The sequence below is a fragment of the Aulonocara stuartgranti genome (assembly GCF_965226115.1).
Source record: "Aulonocara stuartgranti genome assembly, chromosome: 5".
NCBI lineage: Eukaryota > Metazoa > Chordata > Actinopteri > Cichliformes > Cichlidae > Aulonocara > Aulonocara stuartgranti.
Genome location: NC_138943.1, coordinates 5,298,673 through 5,322,221, shown reverse-complemented (window position 1 = coordinate 5,322,221; position 23,549 = coordinate 5,298,673). Strand labels below are relative to the sequence as shown.

Here is a 23,549-nt window from a genome sequence, read left to right as displayed (position 1 = left end):
TTAGCATCCTCTTGGGATTTTACGTAATTCTTCCTGATTATAAATAATCGTATTTTTTATTGTTAATGTAATTTACCTAAAGTTTCTTCCTTTTGCTTTCTTTGGTATAGTAATTGTCATATAAAGTAAATCATTTTGAAGTAAAGGAGACCTCATCAAGTTTTCTTGGCATCTCTAGATTGCAAATTGAACACGAGCTGCATGTGCAAACTTTCAGATGAATCCAATCTATTCTGCGAGGCAGGGAATGTTTACAGCAACTTCCATTTGCTTCTTTGTATGTGCAATACTTCCTTCCCTTATTCTAATCATACCCGTGTCTTGTAACAAAAGCCCACAGCTCAGGTGTTTCCTCTCTGCGCAGCGAAGGTGGCCAGGAAACTGTTCCTATGGACGCGTATGGTTTCTCTTAAACACATCCTCTTTCAGTCCAGTGTAATGCAACAGGGACTGCTGAATATATTTGTCTGTTTTATGGAAAATGCGCTCTTTCAGCAAACCCAACTATCTTATCTTTCAGCCTTTATTTGGATATTTCCAGATGGTCGGTCTCTCTTTTGAGCTGCTGTGGACAGTTCTGCTCGCGCATAGTAAATGATGGATCCGCGTTTTATCCTGGCTTGAGAGGCCCTGGGAGGCTCGCTCATTGGAGGAAATTGGATGGCCAACGTAAGCGCTCCTCTTGAATGAGAAAATAGCAGCAGGGGGAAAAACAGACTGAGCAACACACACGACACTGACAGCAGCCAAGCAGGGGCCACTGAAAGAGAGAAACACGGACCCAGTCTGTTGGTGCAGCCACATGAAGGAGCTCATTATCATTTTTGTATTATTTATTAATTTTTTTGGAGTAAACAGATTTTCTTCATCAGGATTTAAACCACGAGATTCGCGTCATTTTGAGCCGCGCGCGCATTCCTCGGCAGGATCTGCGCATCTTCAATTGCCAATTGTTTTCTGCTCTTCTTAAAGCGTCAATAGTCATGTTCGAGCAGGGACTGGCGAAGCGGTTCAGCTGAATTCCTGTCTTTCAAGAAAAAAGAAAGAAAGAAAGAAAAATGGAACAGCGGCTCGCCAAACAAGAAAGCAAAAACATGGATGCGTGTCTGAGGCGACTGAAGCAAGAGCTGGTAGGTTCCGTTGTATCTTCTTGTGTTGTTACCCTGGACCGCTGTTTTACTTTATTCGTGTGTATTTTGAGCACTTTTACCGCTTATACGCGTTTTACATTAAATATTTAACAATTTTCACATTTTAAATTTAGAAATGTCGCTTTATTGCGCCCTATGTGTCCTGAAACATTTCTACATTTCCAAGTCTAATATTCTGGAGTCTAGTTTTCAGCTGAGGGTGCATGTGTGTCTTTTTAAATCGCATTAATCTGTGTGGGCTTAAAGCTCTGAGCACACCAGAGGCATGTGTACATTTCCCTCCTCTCTGTCCACGCATCTGGGACAGATGTTTTAAGCTTAATGAGCTCAAGACGGTTTTTTCTTGTCATAAATACTCTGCGCTGGGTTATGGATTCTTGAAAGAAAGCGATTTAAGGTTCACACTATTCTTGGTGCCTTGTAGTAAATTTAATCATGTGTTGCAACAGACTGTTCGGAGCTCCAGCTCTCACAGGGGAGTGAGTGAAATTGGCAGTCACATTGAGTTTCATCACGTTTCCATGCTCTAAATGAATTTGTTAGACTCCGTTATTTAATATTTTCATGTCTCCTCTCATCTACCATGTTTGATGTGAGTACATTTATTCTGCCATTTCTTTCCTCTTCTTTGAAATGTAAAAACAAAATCTGTAAGCTTCACCCTCGTGCCCAAAATCATCTGGCAGTGACACACTGTAGACCCATTTTCTGAGGAGCCTTAACTGGCACAGATTTCATTTGGAATCATCTTCAAAGCAGCGACTGATTTCCCGCCCCCCCCCCCCCCCCCCCTTTTTTTGTCCAGCCACTGGCCTGCAGAAAGGCCTTGCGTGGCTGCATGTTTTGCAGCTTAATCTGCTCTGTGACTTCATGACTTGCTGCTCCAAATTAGCCACACGTCTGTGAAGTGGCACTTGAAATTTAAGGGGAGTTGACGTTGATGCCAGAAGGACATGTTGTGTTAGGGCTGCCACATCGCAGTTTGGTAACATAATAGAAAAAGTGTCATGCCATGCCGAGGATCAAACAGGAGAACGGGGAGCAGATGCCAGTTAAAAAGCTGAGGCAGTCTCCCCCTGCTCTCAAGACCATGTGGGATGCAATCTGTTGTTCAGAAATAAGGGGTGTCTATGCCAAGGTTGTCACTTTCCTTTCCACTGTGACTGATTTTCATCCAGTGTTCAGTGGAGAGCGGTAAAACCGGCTCTATCAGCAACACAGAGATCACAAACATCTAACAGTCGACTTACAGCTGTGATGCCGAGTCAAGCGGCTCCTGGACATCTCTTGCGAATTTGTGGCTTTGAAGTCAGCAATTTTGGACCATACCAGTTACGCATGTTTTGGAACACTTACTACAAACAGCATGACCTTAAATCATTCCAAAAACCATTTTGCATGATGTTTTGTTTTTTCCTGCTGTGTTTTCATTCATTTCCATGCAGCATAAAAGCAACAGAACTCGAGCTACACAATCCATCACAATCAACATCAAGTTCGTATTCACATTTGTCATTTGTTTGCAACGCAATGAGTGCAGACTGATATAACTGCATTATAACACTATTTTCTCAAAAACAGCACAGAAATGTAGCTTTCCAATCAAACCAGATATCGCTTTCACTTAATTATAGCCTCTGTGTTTATGGTATCTATTTTCTGTTGGGAGAAGTTTAGATTTTATCCCAACCATTCAGCAGGGAGTAACTTTTCCATCTTGCCAACATTATGTCCAGTCAGAGCAGAGTTTACTTTTATCACATAAGTCAAAGAAATATGCCATTTCTCTTTCTCTGTGTTGGGTTGTGTTTAGCAGTATCAGCCTTTTGTGTGCGTTTTACTTTTTTTTTCTTACTTTCCATCTGGAATTGGAAGAAAAAAGTTGGTAAGGAGCGCAAATGTCAGTTGTATGAGGGCTGGAACCAGGCTAAGTTTTAAATGTCTGCTAGCTGTATGTCATATTTTATAGATATGAATGAAAATAGGCACAAGCTGGTAGAAAAATGCATGTAAGAGCTTAAGCTGATTGTGCATGTCTTGAAAAATGGCATGCAGTGAACGTTACACACAAGGGCAACTGAATGGAAGGAGCAAAAATAATAGTATAGTCCCTTAAACCTTTACCTGATATATTCTAATACTCCTGACTAAAAAAGTTACAATGAAACAAGAAAATCTACATAGTTGAGTTTGTTTGTGTCTATAGCAACAAAGAAGCCTGAATGTGGCATTCAAAGGCTATACGAAAGTCACGTGAATGCCAGCATGACTTCAGTGTTTCACGTTAGACACACTGAAACCCAAACCCTGATGTCCTGTCAGCTCTACAACAGGAGTGTGATATGAAAGTGTGGGCACTGTGTCAGCGGTTGAGGGTGTGGGTCCTTGTGGGAAGTACAGACAGGTCACACTTGAAAGTTTGACCCTCAAACTTGAAAAGCTTGGGGTCTAATTTCTTCAACTGCTGACCATGTCCATCACAACAAATCCATTAAATATCAAACCTGACAGTCAGGTATATAGCACCATCTGTCTTCCTGTGTGACTCAAACTGAAAACAGTCGTTTAACTTTATTCTTTAAAAGAAATACACGAGTCCTCTGAAATCCTGAGGATAGACAGTAATGACAACAATGAAATCATTTCAAACCTATGCATGACTCATGATTGGTGCAGCAAACAGACAGTCATGACAAAGAAAACATAAGCTCTTCCTGCCTACTTGATGTTGAAAATGCAAACGGTGACACGTCTTTGACTCACATTGTCTAAATGTAGGGTTCACACCTGGTTAGCAGCGTCAGACACTAAAACATAAATCAGAGCGTTTCATATCATCGCCGCTGAAGCCGACTTCACATGCAGCGTGCCCCCTTTTTCTCTTTCACACCTGAGGCGAATTTCAAACATGACTGTCACCTTGGAATTCAACACCAAAGCCAGCAACCATGAAGTCATGAAATCTGAGAGAAGTGCACCTGAGTGCCAAGCCTGTTGTGTCTTCTGGAAAGTTCTTTGTTACCTTTTGGGCGTTGGAGCTGAAAGCTGTACACAAAGCAGGGTTGTGGCTTAACTTTAAGCCCGTTTGTTTTGTGGCTCCCCCTGTGGCTCCCGTTCTCCAAACTGCCCTTCCTTCCCCTCGGCTAAAATTGGACCAACTCTTGGTGGCAGCTGTGGGGTTTGCGTGGGTGATCATTGTGTTTGAGACTGAGCTACAAACCTTTAACAAAGCCTGTTTATCATTATGACTCTGCACACGTAACCGGCTTTTTCATGGTTCACAGAATGGAAAATGAAATCACTGCCCAAGATATCAGATTTATTTTGGCCTTTTTTTTCTTGGATGCAGAGTGAACAAGTTAAGTTAATGCTGCTGTTGTGACCACACGTGCAATCCTGTTAGTGTAAGATCAAGTCCTGACCTCCTTACCTTATACGTTCACTGGAAACAACGTGTGAGGTATAGATCGGTATTCTCTATGCTCTGACCTTTGCATTACATCTTGTCTGACACTGTTGAAGTTATATTTATAAATTTGTTCTTTTTAAAAATAACATATATACAGCACTGAGGGTTCAGAACAAACCACAAATTGAAACATCTATTATCAAACAGCTGTTCATCTTAACAACAGCTGACACCTCAATATTAGAATTTAAGATTATGTTTTTCTCTGACCTCCAGATAAAAGTAACTCCAATACATTCGCTCATCTTTCAGCTCTGTTTTGATCTTTACCATCTCCTGAGGGATTTGACCTTCCCCTCAGCAGTAATTAGCCTTTCTGTGTTTACTGTCTAGCCAGTAACACTGACAGTCATTCAGTAGAGTAAGTTTATCCAAGGGTTTTGGGTCAAAAGTGGTCAAAAGCTAAAAACAAGATTTAAGATATACTTCTCTAGATCTTCTTGATGCATGCTCAATAATCCAGGTAAGTAAATCTCCAAAAGTTGATTCTGTTCATCTGGACGTAGCGTTTTGTGGGAGAAACATTTCGTCACTCATCCAAGTGACTTGGATACGCTACGTCCAGATGAACAGAATCAACTTTTGGAGAATTCTCTAGATCCACTTTCATATTACAGAAGTCGGTCATTATAAGCATTTCCAGTATTTTAAAAATGAAAATACAATATAAAAAATACTGAAGATGAATTCCTTTAAATCAAAACGACATTTATGACTTAGCAATCCAATACAGTACAAGTATAAATATCCAAAATGTTTCAAATTCCAAATTGAAAAACTGTAAATAAGCTGCACATTTTTAAATGGCTTAAAAAAAACACTGCATTAAAGGCTTTGCACAGCCATTCACTATCAGTTGAAAAATGTACTAGATGATGCACACAGAAAAAAAACCCAGCATCAGCAACCACATTTATTTTCTTTAGGAAATGCTTGTGTGATTTAGCGCTCCTTTTGATCTTAGAGGGGGGCTGAGAATTGGATGAGCACTTTCACTGCCCCCACACGAGGTGCTGACGTCAACTCCTGTGCTATCGAGCTTCTACGTGACGATTATTGCTTCCAGTGAGGAGTTCCCGCCAGGACAACAACAGATTGGGTCCCAGACTGTCTCCAAATATCATCTGCCAAAGATGATGATATGGATCCTAATCATCCTACATCTCCCACGGCAGCATAAATGAGCTCAAGCAGGAAACAAGCTATTAAACCACCTCCCTTTTTCTGAAAAGGTCATCAGGGAGTCTTTGTTGGCCAGCAGGACCTACAAACAGTTATATTTGCTCTCGACTGGTTCATTTTAAAAGTTGTGGTTCACCTAGTTCCCCATTTTCATTTACCCCTAAGTGTTGCAGATAGTTTTGCTAAACCATAAAGAGACAGCTCTATTATCTGAGTAGGGAGGAGAAGCAAAACATTTTCCTAAAAATGAGAACATCTTCTAAAATTAAAGTACAAGAAGGCTTTTATGTTTATCATTCACACTTCTTCGTCTCCTGAATGCGACCCGGAGGACATACGGGCCAAACAGAGTCACCATATAACCTTTTTTTTGTCAAAGAGGCATTCATTGCCATGTGCATAGTAATTTATTTCTTTCACTAAATGCTGCGCAGATTTATTACCCTCTTTATCGTGACCTCGGGGCCATCCACAGCAGTTCAGCCACAGAGACCTTGTGTGTATCCCCCAGACAGAGAACCCATTCCTGTCCTTGACCCACACAGATCACCATTCATATTTAATTAGGGGTGGAGGTGGAGGAAGGGGAGTACACACTATAGATGCTGCTGCTGGTCAGCGCCTTCCAAACAGGAAGACCTTTTGGGTCTGATAACCTTGGCCTCCCCCCTTCAGCTACTAACAAACAACAACAGTGAATGGCCTGCATTTTGTAGGCAGAATAGAGCACTGGTTTGTTTTTGATTACTTGTTTGGGTTTATTTTCCTCCTAATAATCTGAACACAGCATCCATGCTCTAAAAAAGTACACTGACTTCGTTCTACTGAGGCAAGTCTGGACTTGCGTGGATGTGTGAGCTCAGTGTGTTTGCACAGCGCATTATTTTTCCCTTCATAACTGACATGAGGTAATACCGAAACCATGATCAAGGCAGAACTTGATCTTGACAGACAGCAGAGCAGGAGCACTGATTTATTTATACTTTGTGGTATTTAATTCACTTGCATGTATATTGAATGGTTTTCTAGAAGCGTCTTCACAGTTAGAAAGATCTGACATGTGGCTCTGAAATAAAGAATCACCTATAAACTTTTTTTTTAAGCTCTTAATTAAATAGCCCACCACTTTTTAATAAGCCTCTATTCAGTATTAGATGAAGGCTGCCAGCCTTTGTTCTTAAACTCTGAAGCATTCAGCCCTTGATTGGCAATTATGTCTCCTTGGCTAACATCACTGCAGCCAGAAGAGAAAGTAGAGGGTTTTGGGGGGGATTAAATGTTTGTCTTATTTTTTTCAAATTTTTCACATTCTCAAAGAAATGCATACTCTCTCGATTAAATAAAGGGAAAAAAGAAGATTTAACCAAACTTCACAAGACTGCATTAATGATTAAAGTGTTTCTGGGCAGTACAACAATTCCCTGCAGCGCCAATTTCATCCCAGTTCTCTTGTTAAATTAGATTAGACAGACATTATTTCTCATCTCCGTTTTTGTCCTTAAACCCTTAAGGTGCGCGTGTAGGTCCTCTCAGGTCTGCCAGGCCCTGGGCTGATTCACACATTGTAAAAGTGAGACATCTTAGGATTTCCGTAACATCTGTGTCTAAACAAGAAACCGCCGCAGGACAACATTTTTAAGTCACTTTTGGCATTCTGAGTAAGATATCGGATGAGGGATGAAAAGGCTGACATATTTGGGCCACAAAGTTCAGCTTTGAAATGGCAGCGGAGTGCCTGGAGTTAGTTGGCATGTTAAAGGTAGAATAATAGGGTTTGGCTTACTGCTGTTCCCCTGTTTGTTCCCCAGAGCATAGTATGAATTATTAATATCGCCTTAGAATAGAAATGCCAGTAAACAACACTGTGTTTTTAAATAACTGTGGGGAGTGTCTGCATTTTAGGGATAATGAAAAAGTTGCACGTGAATGTTAAACTGCAGTGTTTGAGGTTAGCGTGTGTAAACAGGTGCAGCTCTTTGAGTCTGCATACCTAGAAGATGATATTACAAAAGCAAATTTAATACATTAAAGCAATCCTGATCCTGGGATAAACTTTACTGAAGGCTCCAAAAATGCAATGATAAATACATAACTCCCCTTTTGCCTCAAGTCTTGTTGACTTTTCTTGTGTAAGAAAGTAAACCGTAATTATGCACCCTTTCCCAGCCTTTCCCAGGACGCAGACAATTACAGCTAATGAAGTCAGCCATATGTGAAAGGCACAAAGACAAGAGACAACCTTATTGTGCTAATTACATGTACCTTCACTTCCTAATTTAGCGAGCCAGCGGGAAGCTCAGAGGCCTGTCATCCCCGCATGTGCATTGATAGGCCTATTATCTGATCTTAGAGGTTATTCACGCCCGCGTGCATCTACTCAGCCATATGTCGTGATAAGCCAAGTGTTTTAATGCAGAGATTTACTGCTGATGGTAAAGGATAGTGTATTGGTGTCAAAGCCAGGTCACTGTGCTTCAAGTGTATGTAGACAGTCCAAATTGGATGAATGACAAACATGTAATAAACCAGTGTTTCAATGAAGAGATTTTTTTTTTGCTCTTTAAACTTTATGACACTGTGAGCTAATATTTCTATATATTATATATATAGAAATATTATTTTCTTTCTTTTCTATATTAGAAAAGAAAGAAAAGGAAAGTTGGTCTATTTTATATGTTCATTAATAATTTAAGAACATAATATGCAGAATAGTTTGCAATAATTAAATCACTGCATCTGTGTGACTCTGTTTCTCCAAAAATGTTTTGATATGGTTAAATTTTGTAAATTCATTATTGAAGTTGTGCAAGTGCTAAATGAAAGCAGAGCAGATGTTGTCATATTTATAATCCATCCATTCATTTTCTTCTGATTATAGAGGTGGGGTACACCCTGGACAGGTCGCCAATCTGTCGCAGGCTTAACTCAGACTCACATTCACACATAGGTCTAATTTAAAATTACTGGAGGGCTCGGAGAGAACTCGTGGAGACACAAAGGGCCCAGCCAGATGGTAGATTCGAACCCAGCTCCCTCTTACTGTTAGGCAACAGTGCTGACCCCCATGCCACCATGCTGCCCTGTATTTATTCTGTGCATGAAAAATGTCTAGCACATGCACTTTTGGTGAACTTGCTCCCTTTCTGCTTGAGCAGACAGCAAAATTCCTGTGTTGCAGACATTTACAGACATGCAGAAACCATGAACTTCCTTTAAGGGTCTGCACGGTCACTGGAACTCCAAGATGCTGCACTTGGACACAGTGGTGTCTAAGCTAAATGGGGCATGCGGACAGGCTCTCCGTGACAACATGCTGATGTTCAGTAGGTTTAAATGTTAATCGCATTCAAAACGTTTTCTGAAGCTTTTAATTAACAGTGAACATACTCTATAAGGCTGAGGCTGATGTGAACAGCGTGGCATGGTTGGTTATAAAATCAGGACATATTAAAAATTTGACATGTTGGTAGCTCTGCAAGTAATTAACTTCATCCTGTGAAGTAAATGATGTGCCAGATTTAATGACAATCAATCCAATAGTTGCTGAGACATTTCTCTAAATGTAAACATGGTGCCAGAGGAATGGCCAGGAATTGATGTCACATTCTGGGATGAAGTAGTGGACTAACAAAGTGAGGACTAACTTTAGCATATTTTGAGCTAGCAATTCTGACTTTTCCATACATTTCACACATTTTTATGCCTTGTGTTTTACTTTTTAAATCAAAATGTTGTCTAAGAATTTGTCACATTTGTCAATTTTCCCACATTAAAAAAAAACTCATATCCCTTCTCACACAGTAATAAGAAGCTTTGATTACGATGCTGTAATGCCAACTGCACTATGCAGCAACTTTTCCCACCCAGGGTCAGCATAATCACTGTTCCCTGGAGATCTAAGTATCGCAGCCTAATTTTGTTGCACCTACATCCAACCTCCTGCCCTCTGCATCCCCTTCTTATGTTCTAATGGTGTCATTCATAATTAAATCCATCAACAGTTTTCTCTTCGACATCTAAACATATGGCAAAGGATTCCCCCCTGTTTGCCCCCACCCTTTCCATCTCTGCTCATATGGCTGACTCTCACCACCCCTCTCGCTCCTTTCATTGTTATTCCGTTTCCGCCTGAGTGAGTCCCCCCATCCACCCCCTCACACACACACATTGTATTTGGGGATTATAGTCTAGATGGGCAGTGGTGATTGGCTGTCACTCCCAGTGGTGTCCCTCCATTGGAGGGGGATACATATAGAGGCAGTCAGACTGATCCATTTGAAAGGTGAGAGACAGTGACGGGCTGACTGAGGTGCAGCCAGGAGGATCAAAACCTGCTGCTTTTTTTAAATTTTATTTTAAGGTAAGGTGTAGGTTTTTATTACAGCTGCCTGTTTATTCTCATAGTAGCAATTTATTTTATTTGAAGGCTTAAAGTTTAGTTTAAAGGTATTTGTTTTGGTTGACTAAGAGCATCTTCTATGGAAGTGTAGTCATGTTCATCTGAAGGTGTGCTCTGCAAGATTTTCACCAAAATTTCCCGTGAACTAATTTTTCAAAATTCCTTGCATGCTTCCTCGTGTCTTTTCACAGATGCTTTATTTTTCATTCATTAATCAGTAGCATGTTATGAAATCATAGCAGAGAAACCTATAATATCTAAGACAGTTATTCAGAGGGCATGCAGTGATTCAAGGCTGGAAGTTAAGACACGGGTTAGGATGCTGGCTCTGGGTTGTGTGGCTGCCTTCAGGAGAAGACAGTTAGTCCAGGTCACATGACGCAGGCTTTCAAACAGATGAGAACAGGAAGAGAGGCGGAGGAGGTTAAAAGCAGAGAGGATGATTACTGCTGCACAGAGAGTAGAACACACGAATACAATGGGCTCAGAGGAGAAAGCAGATATGATAAATCAAATGAAAGGAAGTAAAAAGGAAATTATAGATGTTTTTTTTTTTTAAATGAAAGCAAGTGTGTTCTACAGCTGTCACTAGTTGGATTCTCGCTCATACGCTGGCCATATGGGACCCCAGCCTGTCATCCAAAACTAGGTCACATGACCACATAATTAAACATACCCTAAAACCCACAAGTGAAGAGATAAAAAACAGGCTTAGTACAATAACTTATCTTTTTAATAAGTTTCTTTAGCCTGCTCCATTATTCATAAGGGGGTCATCGCAGTAGATAGATCCATGTTGAATTTAGCAAATTTTTTACCAGGGATAATAACTGTTAATATTTGCTGGAATGAATGACTGTTGTCAGTTGCTCTTGTGCAATGAGATTTTTTTGTCTGTGTGTGTGAAACACAAATGTAAATGTGAATACCGCTATCAGTCCTTTATCTTTATTTTTCTCTCTGTCTTTCTGCAGTTATCCATGAAAGAAGCTGGAGATGGCCTCCATGCTCAGATGAATTCAATGATGGGAGCCCTTCAGGAACTCAAGCTCCTTCAGGTCCAGACGGCACTAGAAAATCTTGACATTTCAGGGCGGCCTATTAACCGGGGAATGCCCCACACGGCTTCAACTGCTGCTGCTGAACCACCAGCTGCAGCAGCATCAGCTTCAGGAGAGGATCAGAGCCGCTGTATCAGAGAAACCATGTCTGAGGAGCCCAGCCCGAATCACATGCCGAGTTCAAGGCAGTCTTTGGAAAGCAGAAACTCGACTAGTCTATCAGAAAACAGAAGCAGTCTGGAAACCTCATCCTCCTCGTCATCCAGCCTAGAGAGCGAGAGTGAAAGAAGTCAAAGAAGTGCACGGAGCTCAAGAAATGCAAGAAATGCAAGAAGTGAAACTGACCTGGAGTCTATACCGAGAAGGTGGTCAGGATATACTGCCCCTCAAGTGGACTTCTGTGGACCAGTTGTGGGAAATCCTCCACCAGAGGCCTACCCTAGCCATCCCCGTCCCCGTCGTGCACAGATAGTGGACCTGCCTGGAATCCTGTACAGTCTCTCAAGAGAGGGTCCTTCCTTAGATAGCGACTACTCCCAAGACAGCACAGATGACGCCAGTGACTGGACTTCTTCGCTCATGAGCCGCTGTCGCAACCGTCAACCATTAGTTCTGGGGGACAATGTATTTGCAGACCTTGTGGGCAACTGGCTAGACCTGCCTGAGGTGGACAAGGAGGAAGGAGAAGAAGAAGAAAGGGCAAAGAGGAGAGAGGAGAGAATGGATGGTGGGACAGAAAGACCAGACACCCCAGCTCACCCTCTACGCCTCAGCCGCTCACAGGAGATCTGCAAAAAGTTCTCATTCACCACAAACATCTTCAAGAAGTTCCTGCGAAGCGTCCGGCCTGACCGGGACAAGCTGCTCAAGGAGAGGCCAGGCTGGGTGGCTCCTGAGCTTCCAGAGGGTGACCTCTATAAAAGGCCGAAGAAATTGCTTCCCAAAAGTTCAAAAGGCAGCTTTTACCTGCCGTTCTGGGCGAATGGACAGCAGGGCAAAAGCAGCACATGTATGCATCTTCCAGAGACAGAGAGGAACCACCACCAACACTTGCACCAGTTTTACCAGCAGCCATTTGCAGGGATTTATTTAGACAGAAGGCAGCCAGAGACTGGTCTGGAGAAAATGCAGCCCTTGTTTGACTACAACACAGCTGTGTGGGTCTGACAGCGAGTCTCTGGCCAACAGACTGCCAGTGACGCCAGATTGAGCGTGTGACAGGTGCTGTAGGATTTTGGCTGTGATAAAGGAGCGTGAATGAACGAGAGGCTTGGACACAGTTAACTTCCAAAAATGAACCGTTAAATTCACACCCACATCGTGTTTCTCCTGCGACTGAGAGATTATCAGGGCAACATTTCGTCTGACAATCCAAAAACCCAGACCTCGCTTGATGTGTCCGTGTGAGTGTATGCTGCGATGCATCTGAGAAAGAATGAGACTTTTTTAGGGTTTATGCTGCAACTTTTGTATTATTCAAACTCCTTCACACGTGTGCATGTATGACTGGATTTTCATGTTCTCCTAAAAGACGGTACACCATTCTCAGAATGTCACTATCAATTTAAATCTTTTTAATGCAGACTTTTTCCACTTCTGCTCTACAGGACACACTTCTTTGCACTTCTTTGCATCTATAAATAGCAACACCAACTGTTGAATTGCATGGTTACTGTTTTTATAAATGATGCTACAAACAGCTGTTACTGAACGCACTGCCACTATAGAGTCCTCAGCTTCCCTTTTATTTCCAAAACGGCTGTAACAACCTGGAAACTCATGACTACATGAACTCGTCTTGTTCACCTTTGCTCAGGGAGCGAATGCCACACAGGAGAAAGCACTGCCACATTCAGAATGGGTTTCCAGTATATATATTTTTTTGTCTTGCTTTAAAAGCATAACAGCAATACGGTGCATGACTAGTTCAAACTTTGTACATTAAACTTTGAGATCTGTCCCTCGTAATCAGAAATGCTGTGGTTGCTGTCATGTTGGAAGCACTCTCTTTAGTTCTCTGCTATGTAGACATGGCAAATGTTGAGTCAACCAAAGTCCTCGTGGGCTGCTATGCAGAGAGAGGAGGGGGTAGAGATGGCACAGCCAACCCCAAGTACTGACTAACTGACAGCCATCTGGTACTCAGACATTATATAAAGTATGTTCGCCACAAGCTTAAAGATGCAAAATGCGCTTCTTTAATCCCAGAGCTTTGTGAATTAACTGACTGTGTTATATACTGTATATATGCAGGCGAATGCATTACAGGGCTGTAACAGATATAGGACCCATAATCTGTGAAAGGTACAACAAACTGAACAGGCTAAATGTACAGAACATTGTACATATTTGTCATCAAACAGCAGCAATAAGACTCATTTACTGTAATATCCCATCGCATGATTTTCATTATTCTGCGCAGATAAATGTCACCATAACAGCTGATTGTGTAAACATTGCTACAGCTCTTGTACTTAAACTACAAACCAGTGAGGTCATATTTAATCTACATTATTTATTCTATTGTACCATAATAAACAGTTTCAGTATTTTTCATTTCAAGCAGAACCATAACAGTTCAAATCAAACTATAGCTTCCTTCACAAACTCCCTCAGGTCACAGACGACACTGCCCACTATTGATTCGTGTTTTTTTATTGTTATTATTATTAAGGGACCACTGATATGCAAGGACAATCTGATATTCTTAACTTAATATTAAAGGAAAAAAACATTATTTTCACTCAGTTTTTGATGTGATACCAGACCAATAATCTTAGCCAGCAGGGATTAGGCCTCAGAGGTGGTTTTGAGTGTCTTGGCCAGTTGATCCATATGGTGCTGTCTCTGTTTCAGTAATCAGGTCAATACATATACTGCACAGTCTGAGGGTTCAACACACACAGACAGTTTCTTCTGCCAGAAAGTGCAGTCTGAGATGTCATGACACGTAGTACATATATGTAACTGTAACATTTATTTCTTCCTATTAAAGCTGTCTTCTAAGTGTAATTCTCAGCACTGTTGTTGATATTTTTCATCGAGGTTCTGCGAACCTTCAGTGGTGATCTTGTGTCATGTGCACTGTAAAACTGTCACTGACTCTTTGTAAATTAAATCTGTTTTCAGAATGAAATGCTGCTTTTGTGCATCAGTGTGTTCGTTTGTGCAACATCTTTCTCTACTGTAGAACTGACACGGAAACTAGACATGTTTGGGAAATATAATTACAGTCCATGTAAATCTTTTCTGGTAATGCTAACTAATACATTATGACACAGTAGTTATAATATATTCAAGGCAATTAATGAAAGGGTGTGTCGCAGGAAGAGGAAACAAATGGAAGATTCAAGAGGCATTAATTTGTCCAAAACATAAAGCAAACAGCAGAAATCAAACTAATGAAAGGTAAACATGATCAAGTTCACAGACATTCTGCACAAGAACACTAACCAGCTCAATCTGGAAAGACACAATAGGCAACAATGGAAGCGGAGACAACTTGGAAACTAGATACAGCTGAAATTAATTAGGGAAATGGCACACAATAAAAACTAAAATAGAAGACACGAGAGAAAAATGACTACCAAAATAAAAACAGGAAACCACTTCCACAAAGACAGAAAGTTAACAATAAGGAAACACGGGGAGGCAAAATAAACTAAAACTCACACAATCAGATTTAAAGTAAAATTACAACTTTAACACACATAGAAACTGGACATCAAAGGTTAACAAAATGGTAAATGGCCTGTATTTGTATAGCTTTACACTACATTCAGTCATCCACCCATTCACACACTCGTGATGGCAAGCTACATTGTAGCCACAGCTGCCCTGGGAACAGAGGCGAGGCTGCCGGACACTGGCGCCACCAGGCCCTCTGACCACCACCAGTAGGCAACGGGTGAAGTGCCTTGCCCAAGGACACAACAACCGAGCCTGTCGGAGGCGGGGCTCGAACCGGCAACCTTCCAATAAAAAAAAAATAGTTAGCATTCTTTATATTTCTGTAAATGCTTGACTCAAACACGGGTCCCTGCAATGGCCTTTTGGGATATGCTTTGTCTGCTCACCTGAGTGAGTTCTAACAGCATCATTTTAACTCTGGTTGTTGCTACCATTAAAATATATGTTTATTTTATTTTATCTATATGTCCATTTTCTGAAGAAAACAGTTCTTGATGCATGTTCAATAATCCGAGTAAGGAAATCCCAGAGTCTGAAAATGTAGGCTGAAGACGTCATATGAGCGGTGAAATGTTTCTCCCACTGAAAATGGTACATTAAGATTAACAGAACTGATTTTCTGGGATTTGGTTTTATTTACCTCTACATCTGCACTACAGTAAGTTGGTGCTGTGTGTCTAACAGGTTCACCAAGGGGAAAGCCGGCAAGTCACTTCCAGCCAGAGCATCAACTCTTCACCAAACTGATTCTAAATTCGGACCATAACTCCATCAGCCTGTTCAATAAATAAGCAAAGTTAACATGAACTCTGCTGCTCTGCACTTCACGACGCTCAATCCCTGAGATGCTTTTTATGAGACGCACATCAAACTGCATCAATCAGTTTATCTTTCAGTCCCCGAGCACTCTGTCCAAGAAAAGAAAGCAGTTCTTACTGTGACTGCGGTCCTGGGCTTTTATATCCTATTTATAGTATAACTCTCTTACATGATATTCTGTGGCTGAACATTATTCTGTTGATTCAAGCCAAGCAAATGACCGCTTCTGTTTTATTAAGCATTTTCCCCACTTTATTATCTTATAGGACATTACATTTTTCCTCACTGTAATCCTAGAAAACTGAGAAAGTGTCGTAATAGCCCTGATGCACCATTACGAGCACAGAGCAGAACGGATTTAATCACTGAAAGTTTTAAATGAGTCAAATCTAAAACTAAAATGGCAAAATTGTTACTAGTTAAACCTTCTTAAATATGACACTTTTAGCTTTTTACACAGCTGTTGGCAATGTGCTTGCTCATAGGGAGGTCATCTGATTGTAGGGGTTTTCTCTGTATTACTGTACGGCAGGGGTGTCCAACTCCAGACCTCAAGTACCAATGTCCTGCAAGTTTAAGATGTGTGCTTGATCCAACACAGCTGATTTAAATGGCTAAATTACCTCCTCAACATGTCTTGAGGTTCTCCAGAAGCCTGGTGATAAACTAGTAATTTGATTCAGGTGTGTTGACCCAGGGTGAGATCTAAAACCTGCAGGACACCGACCCTCGGGGCCTGGAGTTGGACCCCTGCTGTAGGGTCTTCACCTTACAATATAAAGTGTCTTGAGGCAGCTGTTGCTGTGATTTGGTGCTAGATAAATAAGCTGAATTGAATTGAATTAAATTGAATTAACTGTGCTTATTTTTGAACTGGTCAAAACCTATTTCAAGAAATCGTCATTGGTTGTCGGCATTTTCACCAATTTCTTTGTTAATTTTATGACACAATTTACTAAATTAATCCTTGCTTTAATTTAAATTAATATGTAGCACTAAAATGATTTTTTTTCCATTTGAAATTACTTCTCATCACGTTTTTTCTTAATAAAAAAAAGCTATTCTCTGATCTTTATGTCTGATTGAAATTTAAATAAATATTATCTCTCTCTTCTTTTAGTGCCATCTCCCAAAACACATTAGAACATTACACAACACTCTGCGAACAGGTCAGTGAGCATCATAGATTAAAAAAAGGTACATTTGAAATAAAAGAATAAACTCTGTGTGTTAGCGTGTACGTGCACAAACACGTGTGCATGTGCTCATGCAACAGCTGCAGATGTAGTCCGTCTCTTCCTCAGGGATCCCAGCAGTGGATGCTTATTATCTGACCACCTCCTCCTCCTCTTGTCCAAGCCCCACTCACCCCCCCCTTATTTCTGGTCCCAGATAGTCAGCTGTCGCTCTTTCACTGCCTCACAACACAGCTCCTACCCCAAATCTGGGGCACGCAATGCAGTGCAGCACAGTAACGTTGTAACGTTACAAATCAGAGAGTGTGCAGCGCTTAGATTCAGGAGAGGTCTGAACACAAAGACAGGGTCATGTTACAACTCAACAGTCAACTGTGATTTAATGCTTCAATATAATGACGTGCATGATGATCACATTTTGAGATAAGTGGATGGTTTTATGAGTGGGAGAAGTGAACTGGGAAGGCAGTGTGGACCATGAACTTTAGCGTGTGCATGCTTGTTTCTGTGACCTCTCTGCATCCTACTGCAGGCTAATTTCCTGCTGAGCACTTGTCTTTCAATAACCCCTCAGCTGTGCAGCCCCAGAGCTCTACCTCGACCCTCAGGAATGCGCTCATGTTTCACTTTTTATAATCGTCAGCAACTAAAAGTCCAGAATCGTCACTCAGTGCAGCTATCCGCAGGTTCCCACAAGAAACACGAGACTTCTTTATATACACAGTCACACATGCTGAAGCTAGTGAAACCCTCGGTCATTTGTAGTAGCACATAAACACCCCGAACTTTTGGAAATGAAAGACTACATCTTAAAACCACAAAGCAGAGCCAGATTTGGCAGAGAGATAAATGCAAGAGTTAAATCTAGGGCGAATTATTAGGGATTTAACATCTGGCCCCTTTGCAGTGCAGCGCTTATAGCTGAAGATAAGTCTTGCCCTCTCTTAGTCTGCTAATGCATGCAAAGTGGAACTTCACAGGCATGAAATGATGTTGCATTAAACATTATTAACACGGGCTTGTGCTAGAGGAACCATATTACTCAAAAAGTGCATTCATAACACTTCAGAAGATAGCACTTAAATGTGCAAATGAGCATATGCTTTCAATCTTCTCCTTTCAAGTACATGTTCAAGTAGATACATATAAAGTTATTGTTAAGAATATAGGGTGATCAAGTAAGTTTGAAATGAGAAGTATTCATTTTAGCAGATGTTGTAGAAACAATGTCTATAGTTTGACGTTTTAGTCACTGCTCAAAAATGTCAAATATTAATATTTATTAGATGCAAAGACTGGTTCAAAATTAATTTAGACACCTTTTAATGTGGAATAACCGGAGGCGTGGACATAGACTTTATTAATCCCCCACTTTTTCCAAGATAGTTCACAGAACACTGCTACACCTACAGTTTCATTGTGCATGCACAGTTAGTGGGTGAATTCACAAGTTACAAGTATACAAAGCACTTTCTACTAATGACTATGTTCCTATGTATTATAAATACACTCAAAGAACTTTACATATGTACATAACATGCAGTGGAAGTGATATATATACATTAAACACATATTTTTGCAGGTAAATATTACATGTGTGTATTGTACAGTCTCAACATTCAAACTTACCATTTATTCAAATATTAGAATTATTGTTCAGACTTTTAATTTTAATATATTAGTTTGATTACTCAGCAGTGCACATGCTCATGTGATTAAGTGACTAAGGCTGGAAAAGTTTGAGAACTCATCCAAATGATCCCAGAAATGCTGAATATTTCAGCATGACACATGGAGAACTTTTTGGGGGGTGGGGGTTAGACAGCACCATGAAGCTCCCAGCAGACCACCCTCCTCTGAAGCCATGGATGATATCTTTAGGTGCTCTGACAGGTGAACCTAATGCGCAGGAATGTTCCGATGCTTTGATCTTCCTACTGACTTTCAGTCGTTTTTAAAGTCTCAGGAATTCAAGTGTGCTTGTACAAATGTAGTCTGACGTTGCTCTAGCTCTACCACAGATTGGCAGATGTGCCGTCACGGCTGTTGTTTCAGGGCTCTCGACTCTGACTCCTGCTGTGTCCTGCACATGTAATCTACTTGGGGGGTCAGCTAAGACACGCTGATGGTTTCATCCTGCGCCTCAATATACATCTGGGATTTATTCCAGAAAACATCATCCTGGGTTGCTTACTGACATTTTAGAAGAGAATAATTTGGGAAAGAATAAGAAATATCTGAATAACCAAAAATATAAAACAATTAAAAGTTGCTGACCTACTTGCTGGGTGCCATTTACCAGTTCATGCATGACTTTTCTTTCTTTATTTTTTAGGTTGTGATACCATTAAAAAACAGAAATTTCCACCACATAATTTGGAAAACTCTGACAGTTGTGAAATACTGTGTCCAAAATGTCTTATAAAGAAAACACAGTAACCTTGATTTGCAAAATGTGAGGATATGGCTGTTTTGATTTATGTAGCACTGGAACTGTTAAATTGAAGTTATAACTGTCACCTCACAGGAAGATGGGTTGAACCCTCCACTCAGCTGGGGCCTGCATGTTCGTCCCATGGCTGTGTGAGTTTAACCAAGTAATCTGGCTTCTTCCCACAACCCAAAGAGATGCTTATTAGGTTAAGTTGGTGATTCTAAACTCTCGCTCCACATTATCACTGCAATAGACTTGCAACCTGTCCAGGGTGTGCCCTGCTTCCTGCTCAGTGACATAGAGATAGGCTTCACTCGCCGTGTGACCCATAATTTTAAAAAAAAATGGATGGATAGTGTTCTTCCCTCCACTTGAGTTCCAGAGAATCGGTGCCAAGCTGTCCTGAATCAGATGACACATGGTGGCCACACATTTGATGTTTTTCTCTTTTATAAGAACTAAATACGTGCATTTTACACTCATTTTTACCCTGGTCTTTTATCCTGTCTTCCTTCTCCGCAGAGAAGGTTGCAGCACATGGCCCCGCCCCTCCCTGAGCCTGGTTCTGCTGGAGGTTTCTTCCTGTTAAAAGGGAGTTTTTCCTTCCCCCTGTCGCCAAAGTGCTTCCTCATACACAGCAAATTCAAAAGTGTTAAATTTTTTGGTGTTAATAGTCTTCTTGCAAAAGTAGAGTTAATTTTACTCTAAGCAGAGTCACATTTTTTTAATGTAACTCTGAGGTGTAAAATGATAGTAGTTAAAATCGAGTGTTAAAAATGAGTGTTTCTCTGTCAAATCTGGAGGTGTTACAATGGAAACATTAACTCTTGACCTCTTAACTCTGAACTCCTACAGGGGCTATGACACCAACAGAGTAAATTCACAGACTCCGCCCCCAGCACGGCTCCAATCGAAGCTGAAGTGAAGCCGTTTCAGAACATTTTGCTCTACATATTTGAGTTGTTTGCCATGCTTGGTAAGTCATTTTTTCAAAGATTGTTTCAATTGTTATTAGCTTTTACTTCTGTGGCTCTTTGGAGTTGAGACAAAGCTGTGTGAAAGGCATTAGCCATGTTGCTCGCTGATAGCATAATATTCTGTTTTAGCTAGCTGAAAGGTATTGTCTGCGGGCAAATACCACAGCCTTGAAAAAAAGCTTGCATGTGAATTTTCAGTCAAACTTTTGGTCAAATACACCTAAAACAATGTCTAGAATGTGAAATGTTGGTATAATGGTGCTACTTGAAGCCTGAAAACGATCGCCCATAAAAAAAAACGAGCAAACAGCAGTAGCTGACGTCCTGACTGGGTTCTACGTTAGCATTTAGATCCCTCCAGAGTTTTGTGCACACGGTTTAGGTAAAAATTAAAAAGGTTGAGGTTTTACATTTAGTTCAGTATTACCTGTTGCCTGTGTCCTTGTCTTTTGGGAAAATACTTTACACAAGTAATGGCTCAAAGAGGATTCCTTTTTCTTTTTTCTTTTTTTTTACTGTGCTGCAATTGTTTACTGGATTATTTGTGCCATTAATTAGTGTCAACTAATTTTTATTCAATCTCCACACAGGATATGCTTGTGAAGATGGAATATGGGGGAGAGCAGAAGTGCGTTGAAGTTCCACAAAGTGATGAATGAAGGACATGCATATTGTATTGAAGAAATAAGTGATGAGAATGCTGTTATTTGCATTTACCATGTCAGACCTTTTGATAAACAAAATTCTAATGAAAGTGAGAACATGTACACTGTTACATCTTTCAGAAAATGTTTTGAAATTGTGGTGCACAGTTCAGAATAAATGTTTTTCAAAAACCATTGCATCTTTTTAGCAAATGTTTATTTCCAAAAGAAATTTCTAGAAGTTCAGAACAGGAAAATTCCCGCTTTTTAGAATGAATTAGAAGATAACTCTTAAGTAGTTAAACTAAAATACTCTTTGAGAGTTAATATATAAACTCTTAACACTAAGTGTTAAATTATCAACTCCAGACAGATTTGGTGTTTAACACTAAATCAGAGTTAACGTACCAACTCTCCAAAAAGAGTTAAATTAACACTCTCTGGTGTGGACCCATATAGACACTTTAATAGTGTTGAAATCAAATCCGACAGTGTTAATTTGGACATGCTGGATTTGCTGTGTAGGGGGTCATATGATTGATGGGTTTTTTCTCTATGTATTATTGTAGGGTCTACTTTACAATATAAGGCGCAAATTGTTTTTCCAAAAAGCATAATAAAAAAAGAGAAATTTTTTATTATTTTTGAAGACATTGTGAACCGAGGAATGTGGGCAACAATTCATTATGCCCTTTTATTGCTTGTTTGAGTCCAACAATAAGTTAATAAATCCAAACCAAAAACCTTAAGTGATGTAATACATAACCAAAGTTGACTGACCTCTCACAAAAAGCAAATCTCCAGAATCCTATTTTCCTAACTGAATAACAATGAACTAAACAGAGCTTTTTAGACTTAGTCAATCATATGTTTAGGAAATATGCAAACCAGCACATCACTTTGCTTGAAAACCTAATAAAACCACACCTATCATCCATCTTTAAACCAGGACAGGACAATGAGTTGTTTGTTCAATCAGTTTGTTCTGTCAACAGAAGCAGCATGAAAGCTGCTGCCTCCCACACCAACAACATCACAACATATCATTAGGTGCACTTTCTATTCACTGCTCCTCACTGACAATTTAAGAGATCATCCCTTTGCTGCAGCCTCAGATCTGAGAACCTGCAGAGTCGCAGCGTGGAGCTTTGTTTCCCTTTCATGAGTGCAGATCTGTCTTCATCATTACACAGGAGCTGGCTTCCTGCTGCCAGTCATGGCAGTCGCGCCGCAGTCAGAAGGAAAGACTCTTCCACCACCAACATGGCCACCATGCACTCAGATTAAAGGTGACCCCTGCTAATAGCTCAGCGGCCTCCATTTAAACTTCACCACCCTCCTAACAATAAAAGCATCAATTTTCATGAAGCCCCTTAAACCCCTCAAACAGCGGATAATTGAGCCTCGTACTTAGCCGGTCTTATCTCTGCAGGGTGTTGCTCTCATGAAGTGGCTGTTTGCACTCGTACTCGTTAAACACCAATAGACTCCACACACAGACGGGCATGCCCGCTTCCACCTTCCTCCACCCTTTGCTCTATTAATTTCCCCTTTATTTCTGTCATTCCTGCACACAAACACACACTCAGGCACCCACATCACCCCAGGGGGTCTTGCTTTCATTAAGTCATACACTGCAAACCAATGCATTAATCATTAATCCAGATTAAACACAAATCTCCAGTTTTGACTCATGCCCACAGAGTTATCTAACACCGCTTCATGTTACTTAACGTAAAGCAGCAGTGGTGGCAGTGGCAGTCCCCAGACTCCACTCACTGCCCCTGCTGTCTCCCCACATTTTCCTCCATGTCTGAATCAATGGCAGAAGACATTTTTCCCGAAACATAATTTTCTGTATGAGAGAATATAGTATCCAGGCCAAAGGTGAGTGTTGCAAGAAGAACAGTAAGCACAGTCTCTTCGGGGGTATCAATATAAGCAAACCAAAGGGTCGGAGTTTATTTTCCACAAGAGACGACAAATATAAAATATAGAGAAGGGCAAATGGTGACACAGCTATCTAACTGAAGTTCAGCAGTTAGACGCAACACCTCGGCCTTGAAGAAGACAAATAGGAGCTTCACATTCAAGCGGAATTAATAACCATGCCTTTCATACACATGAAAAAACCATATGCTTATAAAGGACAGAAGGATCTGTGGTACAGTTCATTAAAGTGGAAAAGATGGGAAGTGTACAGAGAAATTATCAAATACTTCTACTTCTTTTTTGTCCTTTATACATCCACTGCAGAACCCTCACATCTACATATATCTCCAGATACTCACATATTAGGATTTTGAATTATATTTAATACTTTAAATCAGCAGCCTCCAGTCTGTAAGTTTAGCACTTCACGTGTCACATTTCATGACTGCAGTTCCACAAAGGAGACAATCCCCTCTAAACTTCTCACATGGTCACATCAGTTTGAGGTCAAAGAGCTAACGTTTTGTGTTCACACAGAAAGGCGAAGATCTGAAAAATGTCAACAAATCGGAAAAGGGTTGTCACAACTGCTCAG

At 40.6% G+C, this 23,549-nt stretch overlaps 1 protein-coding gene and 1 long non-coding RNA gene across 2 annotated transcripts; both read left to right on the top strand.

Annotated features, from left to right (window-relative positions):
- Positions 1–365: 365 nt before the first annotated feature.
- Positions 366–14,398, top strand: inka2 (inka box actin regulator 2). Its single transcript, XM_082532632.1, has 2 exons — positions 366–1,130; positions 11,176–14,398. The coding sequence occupies exons 1-2, from the start codon at positions 1,059–1,061 to the stop codon at positions 12,427–12,429; spliced, it is 1,326 nt and encodes a 441-aa protein (XP_082388758.1). The 5' UTR covers positions 366–1,058; the 3' UTR covers positions 12,430–14,398.
- Positions 14,399–20,104: 5,706 nt separating this feature from the next.
- On the top strand, positions 20,105–21,217 carry LOC309706985. The gene is made up of 2 exons (XR_014276848.1): positions 20,105–20,377; positions 20,969–21,217. It is a non-coding gene; the product is annotated as an uncharacterized lncRNA (long non-coding RNA).
- The last annotated feature ends 2,332 nt before the right edge of the window (positions 21,218–23,549 follow it).

Coding starts and splice junctions, on each gene's coding strand:
- inka2 (XM_082532632.1), top strand. CDS start 1,059: ATGGAACAGCGGCTCGCCAAACAAGAAAGCAAAAACATGGATGCGTGT. Junction 1,131..11,175: donor GGCGACTGAAGCAAGAGCTG/GTAGGTTCCGTT, acceptor GTCTTTCTGCAG/TTATCCATGAAAGAAGCTGG.